The sequence below is a fragment of the Podarcis liolepis genome (assembly GCF_965112155.1).
Source record: "Podarcis liolepis genome assembly, chromosome: 4".
Classification (NCBI taxonomy): domain Eukaryota; kingdom Metazoa; phylum Chordata; class Lepidosauria; order Squamata; family Lacertidae; genus Podarcis; species Podarcis liolepis.
In genome coordinates, this window is record NC_139558.1 from 80,846,812 (window position 1) to 80,860,674 (window position 13,863).

The 13,863-nt window shown below is 41.6% G+C and overlaps 1 protein-coding gene across 7 annotated transcripts in view; it reads left to right on the plus strand.

Annotated features, from left to right (window-relative positions):
* Positions 1-13,863, plus strand: part of FLT1 (fms related receptor tyrosine kinase 1) — a 138,959-nt gene that overhangs the window by 87,870 nt on the left and 37,226 nt on the right. For all 7 annotated transcript variants that reach the window (XM_083498858.1, XM_083498859.1, XM_083498857.1 and 4 more), the window contains 2 exons: positions 2,060-2,206; positions 5,435-5,566. In XM_083498858.1, the coding sequence (XP_083354984.1) occupies positions 2,060-2,206; positions 5,435-5,566 (279 nt within the window). The remainder of the gene's footprint in view (positions 1-2,059; positions 2,207-5,434; positions 5,567-13,863) is intronic.

The window sequence follows — 13,863 nt, forward strand, 5'->3', positions numbered from 1 at the left end:
CCATTGCAAAAAAAGAAAATAATGAGAAAACGTGGGAGGGTGTCTTGATCATTTGTGAAGAAGTGCTCTGTAACTATACTTCATACTAGTTTCCTGGTTATGCTGCACCAAGCAGTTTATAATCTAGCTGGACACAGGATCAGTACTACAATATTTGGCAGAAATTATGTTCAGTTACTGGGATTATTTTTAGAAATGATTTTTTATGTTATGGTTTTAACAGCCTGTATATAAAAGGACAGAAGGAAGCTTACAAAAATGGTTATTCTTTCAAATAATTGGTCTGTCATAATTAATGATAGAAAGCCTCATCAGATCTTTGTAGGAGTCCAGCTTTCCTACAAAGAGAGGAAAAGCCATTGTGTAGCCAAGTGAGCGCAGTTCTGACCTTGATCACATCACACAGGAGCATATTATTGCCAAAATGAAAAGAATCTTACCAACATCTTATTCTACCAATAAGCATTCTTTATTATCACAGTGAACATTGTCCAAAAGATTTCTGGTAGGGGCACCTGAAAAATGAACTAAAGGAACTTAGAGGAGAGAGAACTCCAGGATCCTATAGGATTTTTCAGGTTCACATGTGCAGTGAGTTATCTTCATGAGATCTCTGGTTAAATCAATTAACAGGAACAGGACATTTGAGTGGAAATGGGTTGTGTCACAATTGGCACAAGAAATATCAATCATAGAGAAATATCTTTGCTAGATGGCTGTTCAAAACTGCTTAGGAAGAAAGAAAACCACAAAGGATGAGAGGATTGGCTGGAAGATAGAAAGCTAATTAATTAGATTAGTCTCTTTTTCATATTTATATTTTATGAGGTTGCTGCCTTAAGACATCTCACATGGTGAGTGACTGGGTAATCTGCATGTGGAGAACAAAACCATATTATGCAGAGATAACACTGAAAACAATTTGATTCTATACTTGGTTCATGTGTGGAATTAAGGCACTTGAATTATATGCCTAAATGTGCTGGGCAGCCTATTATTAAAACACATTTAGTAACCAGATGTTACTAAAAGGGATGAAAAATGGTAAAGCTACTCTGAGAGGTGCACAAGCTGCAGAATTTTCAAAGCTCAATAAACAACCTCTCCAGTCCACTGAAGGCTTCAGATTGACCTGTTGCCATGTTATAATGTTCACTTGTTTTTTTGTTGGCTATTTGATATTGAACTAACCAAAGGCCTCTCACCCCAGGCCTGCTTGTACTGTTTAGTTTTCAAGTATGGCTGTCATTATTATATTATATTATATTATATTATATTATATTATATTATATTATATTATATTACATTACATTACATTACATTACATTATATTATAGCTTATGCAATTTATTTAAATGTTTCCCTCCACAAGACTCCTGGGAACTGTAGTTTTGTTAAGGGTACTTGGAATTATAACTCTGAGAGTGTAAACTACAGTTGTCAGGGTTCTATGGAAGAAGTAATGTGCTTTAAACATGCTTTAAATGTATGGTGTGTATGCAGTCTAAATAATAATAATCCAAACCACATTCACAATACAGACAGACGGTACTCTATTGTGCTTCTAGTAGAGCAACCCTTTGGGTTGATGATGCTAGCAAATACTTCCAGAATTGTAACACATTTCAAACTGGAAAGAAAAGCCTGCATTCTTCTTTGTAGAGAAGTCGCCTCAAATTTTGAATAAAAGCACCAACAAGCTTGGCTGATTTGTATTGTGCTGCCTCTTGTTAGTAGTGATTGATTAGGGAGTGATACTGCCTACAGAACCAAGGTCTATTCAGGATATTATTTTCCATGTACCCAGAGAAACAACATGGACAAATTCAACAGGCACCATTTGAACTATTTTGAAACTCTCATTCTCTTGAGCTACTGCAGCAACTGCTTAGATGTACACTGTGCATGCATATATATATATAACAGAAATAAGTATCAAACAGCTAAAAAAGCTATAGCTTGTATATGGCAAGCATTTTTTATTTTTATTTTAGTTTTTTTAAAGGAGGAGGTCACAGCTCTAGAAACATGCTAACTGATGTGTCAATGTGTTTTGTAGCTCAGGAAGCACCGTACCTGCTGAGGAACCTCACTGATCAGGTTGTCAACAGCAGTCACTCTGTTAGTCTGGAGTGCCTTGTTCATGGTGTGCCAGAACCTCAGATATCCTGGTTCAAAAACAACGCACAGCTACAGCAAGAGCCAGGTGAGTGCAGTACTCGCCATAATTTATTCCTAGATGACACAGTAACATGGGGCCTGCTTTGCAATTCACATCTCTAGGCTTATCCACTCTTAGAACTAGATGGCCGTTGCTCCTCACAGCAACCTGAGTGCCTTTGTGAGTGATAACCACTGGTTAGACAGATGCTGCACTTATTCCTGTTTGGACCACTGGTAGTTCATTTCAACAACGGAGTCAGCCAAAATATTTTGGTGCTTGTGCAGAATATCCAAATTGCACTCTTATACAGGCCCAAGCTAAAAGTACAATGGACTGAGTACAGACCATTTGATGCTCCTTGATTGCATCCAAAATAAGCCATCTGAATCATCTGCTTCCCTCTTCCTCCTGGCAGATCCAGCTTTGATCAGCGCAGTGACAATAGCACCAAGCCAGCCATCGCTGTTCCAAACGCCATGCTATACATCTTGTTTGTTTTTATATGGCAGGTTTTTTAAAAATCCCACCCTTCAAAGAACATTTTCCAGGGTGGCTTGCAGAGAACAAGTTATGAGCAACTTCCTCATGCACTTCCTGTGTTGGCACCCTGCAATCACTGGAAGACCTGCCATCTGGAAGTGCCTTAAATGTACTTCAAGAATGCTTAGATCTAATGTGTTCTTGGCAGGCAAGTGTCCAAAGACCCTCCCAATAAAAGAAACCTGACCGCCAGCATATAAAAGAAACTCGACTGCCTCCATAAGTCTGACAGTTATCCTCAAGCATCCTGCTTGGTGGGCACCACATTGCCTCCCCCTGCCTATAACACTGTGCCAGAGTTTGGAGACCGATCTGCTCACTAGAAAGTATAATTTGACATTGAAAAATGTGGAGTATTGCTAGATTGAAGGCTCACCCTCCCCAGCCAGAAAATCCCTCCTCATGGAGAACTAGTATCTCAGTGACAAGCATTATAGCCTGTATTTTCCCTCAGATGCAAGTTTTCTATGAACAGGGTTTTGTTTTTGTTTTTTTGGTTTGTTGTTTTTTTTTACTGGGGGGGGGGAAATCCCCACTTAACACTGAAGTGTACAGTCCAAAGATTTCTGGGCATGACCAAAGACTGCATCCCTGTCATTTATTTTATTTAAAATATTTCTAGACTGCCTGTCATCCAATAAATATAAGAATTATTATTTTTATAGTTCAAATACAGTAAGACAGCAACCATCAAAAAAGGGGGATAGAGGTTTTTAAACAGATGAACTACTACCAGGGACACAGATTTCCTTCACTGGCAGAGGGTTGGATTAGATAACCGTTGAGGTTCCAGCTCTATGATACTATATTCAACTCTCAAGCTTAGAATACTTTATCAGCAGCATTTCAAACTATTATGTCAACAATATATCATTATTATTTGTAGACTATCAGCAATGTGCATTGGGTTTTATATTGGTTTATTTATGGAAACAAACAGTAAGAGCAACATGTATTATGGCGAGTGTGTTTGCTACTGCTTTGTAAAACATCCTCATACTATAAATGACAGCCATGTCTGTCTTGCAATTACATTATGATTATGGCCTACGTTGAGGAAAGAGGAGAAAGCAGCAACATCTGGAAGAGTCTTCTCATAGCATATTTCCTCCATGATGACCAGTGCCACACACCCCCTCACCTATTTTTAGCTATTTAATAGCGTAAGCAACTCCTTAAGGTCAGTCTCCCCATACAAGAACATTTACAATTGTACCATTCTCCCACCCCATTTTCCCAGGCAGTGAGAAGCTCCGGGGGGAGCCACTACAAGGTCAGTTTCCTGGTGGGGGAAAGAGTTCAGTGTCCTGCGCCATGTGTGTAAAATCTATTTATTTACTAAATTCGTTGGACAGGAAAGGAACAGCCTCAGACGCACCCATACAGAGAGTGTGCTGATCGCAAAGTAGCTGCTGCTTGCTGAAAGGAAACAACGTAGGCTGAGATTCCAGTTGCAAAATCTCAGGGCTCTTCTAGACCAACGTTTCCCAACTGGGGGGGCGTATGGCCCCTTGGGGGCCTCCATGATGTTCAAAGGGGGCCACAGGTGAAAATTGTGTAAATGGGGGGCCACGGCACAATACTAGGGCACCACAGAGGGAAGTGAAAAGTGAATTAAAAAATCCTGATTGGCTGGCTATCTGCTTGGCCAATCAAAAGCGGGTTAGGGAGTGGCCGACCAGGGCCTAGCGCTCCACGTGTGTTTTCTTGGAGCAGTCCTGGTTTGTTTCTGGCAGGAGAGGGCGATCGCTGAGGCTCCTGTTTTGACCAGTAGAGCCCGTGATCCAGAACCCCCAGCTTAGGTAAGTGCAGTGGCAGGGTGACACTGGGTAGGGCTGTGAGAGCTGGAGCTGCTTGTTGCTGCTGCCAATGCTGGGCCCAGCCTGGGCCTGACTCTGCAAAGCGCGGGGTGCAATCCATCCCAGCGCCTAGTGGAGCGGGGCCGTTTGGTGCTGCTGAGCGGCTCAGAGCCCCTTGGCAGCATCAGGCAGCGTCAACCCAGCTCCACAAGGCACAGGGTGCAATCTAGACCAATGTTTCTCAACATTTTTTCGACCATGGCCCCCTTCTGACCTTCCTTCCTTCCTGTGGCCCCACTGTCTTACTGGTAGAAAGGTCATCTTTCTAGTCCAACCCTCTGCAACGTAGGTAACTCAGCTAAAGCATCCATGACAGATGGCCATCCAACCTCTGCTGAGAAACCTCCAAGGAAGGAGAGTACACAACCTCCTGAGGAAGATCCATCTTCCATGTATTATAGAAAGTAAACAACATTTATTTTACCCCAGTTATCTGACACAGAGGGGGAAACCTACAGATACAGTCCAAAAGGTGCACAGGGAGTTCTGTATATATGGGAGAATATTACAAAGCAAGTGGTCCTCACTAACCTGGTGCAGACTGGAAGCATCCTCAGACTTCTGTCTCCTTTGTTAACTACCTTCCATTTTTCTTCAGCCTCCCCCCACCTCAAAGCAGGTGAGTGTATCACCAGTCACCACCCACCAGAAGCTATCAAGCCATTAACTTCCAAGTTATTACTGCCCATGAAATAAACCTCTTTCATTTCTAACTATAGAAAAAGGCTAGAAAGCAGGTAATATCACAAGAGAATGCTTGGAATATGCTTTCTTTTTGGGTTGCTTCCTACAGAAGATGATTCTGTTACACAGACAACCCTCCCTCTTTGTGCACTATTATAATTCATTTCAAATACTCCTCACTCCACAGGTATAATGTTAGGGCCAGGAAGCCAGAGTCTACTGATTGAAAGAGTGCAAGAGGATGATGCAGGACACTACCAATGTGTTGCTACCAACCTAAAAGGAACAGTGCAGAGTTCAGCTTACGTCACCATACAAGGTAAAGCATTGCATGTGTCTTAATTTGATTTGTTTTTCCTCTTTGATCTGCTCAGAAGTCCCCATTGATTTTCATGGAGGAGAACTTGCTCTTCCTGGAGGAACAGGTAAAGTGGCTTGTTGACTGTCTGCACTATTTTTCAAACAAAGCCTTAACTAAAGGAAATGCACTAGGTCACAAAGGAAGCCAAAGGGAAATGCTAGATCAGAATGTGTTTATACTGACCTGAAAATAAGCTTTGCTGCAACCCAAGAAACGTAGGGTCAGGGTAGAAGGAGGGTGAGTATATTTAGCCTCCTTCAAGACGTCGATCTGTTTCATTTCCTGTTCCAGTCTGCTAGAGGCCAGGATGAGATATATTTGTCATTTTTGTGTCTTTGATTTCAGCGTAGACTGAGCTGTCTGATCCAGCTTAAGGTTTGCCCAATTGATGGTACATTTAAGAGTTATTTTGCTCTTGTCTTAATGGTATTTAACTCTTTTTTAAAAAAATCCTGCTGAGTTTTCATCTTCAATAACATATTGTATCAGTAAATCTTACAGTCTAACTGTGTGCTCCAGTTACAGTGAGATCTCTCTCTTCCTCTAAATATTTGGGCTACACTATTGAGCAACAGTGGCTAAAGAACCCAGATAGTCCCTCGGATTTCCACCAGGGTTCTAACTCAGGCATAGGGAACCGGTGTTGCTTCCCCTCAGAGGTTTATCAATCTTATCAGTCCCAGGCAGGATGGCCTTATCAGGGATTATGGGAGTTGCACACTAACAATATTGGAGTGAGTGGACAAAACAGGTTTCTCATCCCTGTTTTAAGGATGCAGTTTACATGCTGCTCATTGATGAAAGGTAGGTGTTCCCTGTCCAGAAGGTACTTCCAACAAAATTAAAGATCTACAGTATTAACCATGCTATTTTATGGGAAACAATTCATAACCGGAAAAAATTAATAAAACAAAACAAATGTGTAATGTGCCTTTCATAGAATCATAGAATTGTTGAGTTGGGGTCCCTTCCAACTCTACAATATTCTAGGATTCTATGGAAGGTACATTACAGATTTTAGGAAGCATGAGGCCGTTGCTGAAAACGACCATTCTATGTATAATTTTACCATTCTAAAACACATAATAAAACTTACCTTATTTCCTGACCACATCCAATTTTCTATTTTCATGTCCCTGCCAACAGCAACCCATGGTGTAGGAATAGAGAAATGCAAAGGTGGTGGTGTCAGGAGGACACAGGGTACGTTTTACTATGTGTTACAGCAGGTGCAAAGGGGAGGAGTTGGTGGCAGCCCTGTAAAGTGATGGGCAAAGGCCCCTCAACTCAATTTGGCATCAGTTTGAGCCCCTGATAAGAGCTCTGCCCTGGGAACACCCCAATTTCTTTTCTATTAATATTTTTAATTGAATGTTATCAGGTTATATCAGCACAACCCTATCAACAAAAAGTCAAACTAAAGAACAAAAAAAGACTGGAAGAGGGTGGAGGGGATGGGTCGGCATGGGCATGGCCAGGGGGGGGGCAGGGAGGAGCAGCTGCCCCCCTAAATCAATAAAGATACATAGCAAACTGAGGTTCTCCCCTCCTAACAAAAGGCCTGCTTCCCTGAGCAAAAGACCTGCCCCCCCCAACAAAAATCCTGGGTCAGTGTTCATAGGTTTTACTTCTTCCAGGGGTGTTCAGTTTATTATTTATTATTATTGGTAATCATCAACATTTTGAGTCCACACTTCACTGGAAGATGGCAGAGTAGTGTACAACAAAGTACAATGTATTTGACTGTGAGACCAGTGCCTGCACAATTCACACAGGAGTAATCCCAGTAGTTTCAGGGAAATTACATCAGTGGGTTGTCCCTATGTTTGACAGATTTGAAAAACAGTTTGTGATTCAAGCAGGAAGGAAACTGTCTGCCCTCCTTATTTCCTTTACAAATTATTTAGTCTCTCTGCTGATAGAACTAGGTGCTATTTTTGTATCAAGAAGAGATGAATGAAGAGTAGGACTCAGTTGAACTTTTTATAACATCACTTACCTGGAACTAGGCCTTGTTGAATTCAATGGGACTTACATTTGAGTAGAAGATTGCACTGTGAACACCCTTGTCTAGCAATTATCTTAGGAGGCGGTATAATTGCTGTTACACATGTTAATATATTTTGTAAAGTTATTAACCATTTTCCCATTAAAGTAAGTTTTCAAATAAATTTAAACGAGATTTTAAAAACATACACAATAAAATCACAAAAATATTACAATTATACAACTGAACAGTAGCAAAATGGTTCATTTAGCAACCACACAAAGGTCTTGTGCGTAGCAATATTTTCATCCAGAAGTGTAAAGGAAGCAAGACATTGCTTAGTGGATCTTCAGAGATAGGGAATTCCATTTGTCATCCTGGAAAAATGTTACAAATGGGGTGCCTCAGGGTTCTGTCCTGGGCTCACTGTTGTTCAACACCTTTATAAACTTTCTCAAAAGTAAGTCATGCCAGACCAATCTGATTTCTTTTTTTTGATGGAATTACAAACTTGGTGGATCAGGGAAATGCTGTGGACATAGTGTATCTTGATTTCAGCAAGGCTTTTGACAAAGTCCCCAATTATATTCTCACAAGGAAGCTGGTAAAATGTGGGCTGAATGAGGTAACTGGTTCTACACTTGGGCAGAAAGAACTAGCTGCACAAATATAAGATGGAGGACACTCAGGTTACCAGTAGTACACGTGAAAAGGATCTAAGGCTCTTTGTAGACCACAAGTTTAACATGAGTCAACAGTGTGATGCAGCAACAAAAAGCTAATACTATTCTCCGCTGTGGGTAAAACCTCAGTGCCTAGGACTTGCTGATCGTATGGTCGGCGGTTCGAATCCCCGCGGCGGGGTGAGCTCCCGTCGTTCGGTCCCAGCTCCTGCCCACCTAGCAGTTTGAAAGCACTCTTAAGTGCAAGTAGATAAATAGGGACCGCTTTATAGTGGGAAGGTAAACGGCGTTTCCGTGTGCTGCGCTGGTGCTGGCTCGCCAGCTGCAGCTTCGTCACGCTGGCCACGTGACCCGGAAGTGTCTTCAGACGGCGCTGGCTCACGGCCTCTAGAGCGAGATGAGCACGCAACCCTAGAGTCGGACATGACTGGCCCGTACGGGCAGGGGTACCTTTACCTTTACCTTATTCTTGACTGTATCAACAGGAGTATAGTGTCCCAATCAAATGAAGTAATAGTACCACACTATTCTTCCTTGGTCAGATTCCACCTGGAGTACTGTGTCCAGCTCTGGACACCACAGCTTAGGAAGGATATTGACAAGCTGGAACATGTGCGGAAGGGGGCGATCAGGATGATAATAGGCCTGGAAACTAAGCCTTATGAGGAGCGGTTGTGGGAATTGGGTATGTTTAGCCTGGAAAAGAGGAGACTGAGAGGAGATATGAAAGCCATCTTCCACTATCTCAAGGGTTGTCAAATGGAAGATGGAACAAGCTTGTTTTCTTCTGCTCCACAGGATAGGGCCTGAACCAATGGGTTCAAATTACAAGAAAGGAGATTCCAACTAAACCTTAGGAAGAACTTTCTGATGGTAAGAGGTGCTAGAGAGTGGAACAGACTCCCATGAGTCTATCTCCTTCCTTGGAGATTTTTAAGCAGAGGTTGGGTGGCCATCTGTCATGTATGCTTTAGTTGTGATTCTTGAATTCCAGGGTCTTGGACTAGATCACCCTTGGAATCCCTTCCGACTCTACAATTCTATGATTCTATGATTCTTACTTGCCTAGAGGTTGGAGATATATGTGTACATGTGTAGAAGCCTCTGACTTTTATGTGGGTGGAATGTAGCTCACTGTACAAAGGTAAGAGTCTCATCCATGCAACCCAAATAACCTTAGGCAACACAATTGATTTCATAAATTGGCACCTTGTTATGCAAATTGACTTGAACATTTCAAAATGGATTGTGAAACTCACTGCAGAGGAAGCTCAGGAAACTGAAAGAACAACATTATGAAATGGAAACTGTAGCAAACTGGTAGGTGTTCAATATGATTCCTCATCTTCATTTCCTTTCTATAACGCTTTACCTTTTTAAGAAAAAAATCTCAAAGTGGCTTACAACCTACATTAAAGCATCAAATAAAACAATTCAGAATAACACACATAATTTACAGGAAACTAAAATATTATGTTAAAGATTTCAAAATAAAACATTACAAAAGGTCAACTACAGAATGCACATTTAACACAGCCAAGTTTAAAAAAAAACTTAAACATTTCAAAAGAAAACATTATTAAAGGAAGTCAAATATAAAATGCACATTAAAAACAGCATAAGTAGCAGACATATTTTTTTTTACCATAAGCATAGAAGACATCAAGAGTCAGGGCCAGATCAAGTAGTACCTCCCAGCTGCAATCTTGATCTCAAGAAAGCTGAATGAACAGTCATGTTACTATCAGATTACATCCCAAATCTAGTCCAAATCTGGTTTAAAGGTAAAGAATGATAAGGGAGAGAGAGCAAGGGCCCTGGAAGTTGCCCATCAAGGCTTTGCACCTGGATAGCAAACCGAACAGGCACACAGGTCATCTATAGTGAGGGGTATTGTATTTCTATTTAAATTATAGTATATTGTTTCTACATTTACATAGACTTACAGAATGTTATGTAAATCTGTATCTCTTTCCCTTGGTGATGCTTTTTTGTGATGTGTTAGCAGCCTCCCTATTAGATGCTTGTGATTTATATGGAACAATAGGCTGGCTCAGAAAAAGGCTATTTGTTTACATGGCTGGGAATTAATGTCGGCTGCTACCTCCCTTAATAAACACTCAGGAATTATTATTTTCCTGCTCTTTATGAGAGGAAAATGGGATTTAATTTAAATATCTGGCAACAAATAAGGCTCAAGTTATTACTTTGCCGAGATCCTGCCTTGGAGATGTAGCTACTAAAAGCTGAAAGATATCCAGAATGTGAGCAGTGGTTTGAAGACTCGCTTAAAAACAAGCATCACAGGCCTTCAGGCTAGCCAAGGACCCCACAAGGAAGACATTAATCATCCCTCTTTCCTCTGCCAAGACTGATGCTGAGCTGGGATGCCTGTGCAGCAAGAAGAGAACCTGGGAAATCATGTTCCAAACTAGTTCTGCCAGCCATTTCTTCTTTGCTGCATGCTCTTATTAAGTCCTAAAGTGGAATGACATTTGAAGAGAAACTTGGAGTAAGAGGCATGGAAGGAGTTTTTACAGAAGTATTTTTAGGACACAAGCTGAAACTTGTGTTTTGCTTGTAAGAACTGAAGCTGTATTTTGTTTCAGAAATATTTATGGTGATTGCAGGAAATGCATGGAGGGAATATTTTGATGCTAATATTCCAGTGCAGCGTGTTCATTGGCTTCTAATATTTTCCAGATTTAGGCTCCTTTGGTTGTTTGAGCTGATCCATTCCCCTTCACCGTATTTCCTTCATATATTGATCCGTATGTTTTCCTGAGATGTTTTCAGGCTTTAACCACGCAGAACCACTTAGGAAAGGGCTGCTGTTGTTTTTGAGATGGGCAGATCTCACCCACACTTCCGCTTTTCCTGTGCCTAGAAAGGATGGGTCCGAGCGGTTTTCTGCCCCCAAGCCACCAGGGATGATTCCATTATCTTACCAAAACCCTCAAATCATTTGAGTGTCAGTCATGCAAGTATAGCAAACTGATAATATATCAAGGTCAAACCAAAAGACATAGCAGTGCAGATTGAGAGAGAAATGAACTATTTTAAAGAAATTCAGAGAAAAGAAGGTAGTTAGAAATCTGTCTGAAAAACATAAAAACAAAAAAGGTAAGATTTATTGATGTAATGAACTGGCTAGACACAGAGGAATGGTGGGAGGCACCAGCGGGGGAACCCTAATGGAAGAAGACTCAGAGCCCAAAGATTGGTGGTGGGAAAATGATGAGTGGTCAGAAGGAGAAGAGGGAGGATACTCAGAGGAGGAAGTGTTGGAAGCTGAAGAGTGAGCATGAAGAGTCTGTGGCAGAGAGAAGTCCAGAATAAGAATCAGAAGTGGTGGCAGGAGAGAAGGGAGGCTAAGAGGCAGAGATGAGTCAGACTGGTGAAGAAGCCAGGATGTCTCCCCATCCTGCTGTGACAAGCTCCTCTGCCCCCAGTCTCCCAGGACCAGGAGAGGTATGAAGTGGGAGAAGCAAAGACAGACACGCTGCTGTAGCCTCTGATTGCTTGGGGAGGACCCAGGAGAGGAGGAGACTTAGACAACTATGGGAAGACGGGGACCCTCAGTCTCCACAAGTGCCTTGGAGGGGGGAGACCTACCAAGAAGAGTTGCTGTGCTCGTTAGGCCTGGCACTCCTGAGCAGACCTTGTTTCTTCTGATAAATTGTTAACTTCACTTACTTTGTGTGATTTATTGCTGGCTGGCTCCATGACACTCAAATGTATTTCTACTCTGCTTGACTGATAATAAGATACCTGGTAGGAATGTCATGTTATTCAAAGAGTCTTTCTATTTTAAGTTACTTCAAAGGATTTAAATGGTGGGCTGAGACGGGAGTGGAAGATGGCTGAAATCCATTGCTCCTAAGCACATTAGTCCAAGAACAAAGAAACAGGAAGAAAACAGGAAACATGGTCAGCCAGTTCTAAATGGGAGTGGGAGCTCGCTTGAATTTCCGGGGTCCTGCCTTTAACAGAGCAAAGCAGTCTGGTAGGAAGAAAGGATGGCCAAACCCTACTGAGCATTGGGCTGATCCGTATCTAACATGCTAGACAATGCCAGGCTTTATAGCAGCCAATCAGAAAATCTGACCTCTCTAAGCCTCATGCAAAGGAAGGAAAATTTTGGACTAAGCTCTCTCAAGTGTTGAACGATTAATTAGTCTGAGGACAGATATAGTGATGCTTCACACCCTATGGGCAGCCTGACAGGAATTAGGAAATTCCTTTCAAGTGTTTACGGGCCACTCAGGCTGTCAGGCAGCTACATCTGGGGAGGAAGTGGGAGGGAAGTAAGGAGGCTTCTGTTGTGGTGTAATGACAGTCACTGATTCCATATTGGAGTCTGCACTGTAAGCCTTGCAGCAAAAAGAAAAGGGGAACATTTTTCCTTTTCAAAAATGGAAACTGGTATGGCTATGCTGTCCAGCCTTAGAAAACTGGCCAGCTTAAGCCACCCTTGCCCCAGGAAGTGCAGTGAAATGGTCTTGCAAATGGACCTTGAACATTGGTTGGGAGTGGATGTGGTCATCAGAATGGATCTTGAGTGATAGTAAGATATAATGTAATCAATTGCTGATTAGATATACCCAAACAGGTGAGAGGCACATACTTGTAAATGACTGGCTAGCACAGGGGTCTGTGATTACATCTCCATTTGATGATTAATATTCATTGTTTTAATAACAATGAGATGCATAGCTAAAACAGGTGATAGGCACCTACTTTTCTGTGTTTGCTCTGAACCTTGCAAAAGGGAGAGAATGGTTTGGAAAAGAAAAGAATTGTCAGAGTCTGGGAACCAGTCCAGGGAGTTTTTCCCCCCTGGGCATCTACAATCCCTCAACTATTCGTTTGGTATATCCAGGGTATACACTGTGGATGATCTACAATGTAAAAGAGTTTTCAAGTTTGTTTTGATGCCATGTGAATGACTGCATACAAGACTTAGTATCTGTGCATGTAGTTCTCTTAGAAGACAAACAAAACTTTATGTTTGGTAACTGTTTTTAAAATTTTCCAATAAATTTGTAAAACAAACAAACTGGCTGTGTATGCTATATCTTTAAAACACACCCTAACAACACACACACACACCCACTCACCCAAAATCTTGGGAACAGTAGTCTGTTATGGGTGCTGGGAATGGTAGTTCTGATGGGGTAAGCTACAGTTCCCAGGGTTCTTTGGGGGTGCTTTGAATGTGCTTTATAGTTATAGTGTATATACAGGCAATGTTAAGAGAAAGCCAAGTGAAAAAACTATGTGATCAGCTCCTGTGGTTGGATCTTTTAAATGTTATCCCAGCGACACAGGATTTGCTCACAGAATAGAGGCCTTCACATGGCTCAGGTCACATTTCAAAGGCCCCATGTTGTTATAATACCCAATGGAAATTGGTTGTGTGTATGGTTCAATAAGTCTTCCCAGACTATCGCTCTCCCAAATGCAACAGCAGTTACTAGTGCAGCAAAATCCACTGTGCTGTTTCTCTGTTTCAGAGAAATGTCATGATAGGCGTTAGTAACAACTGTGGTATATCAGAGAGTTACATTTTAATTGTGATTTTA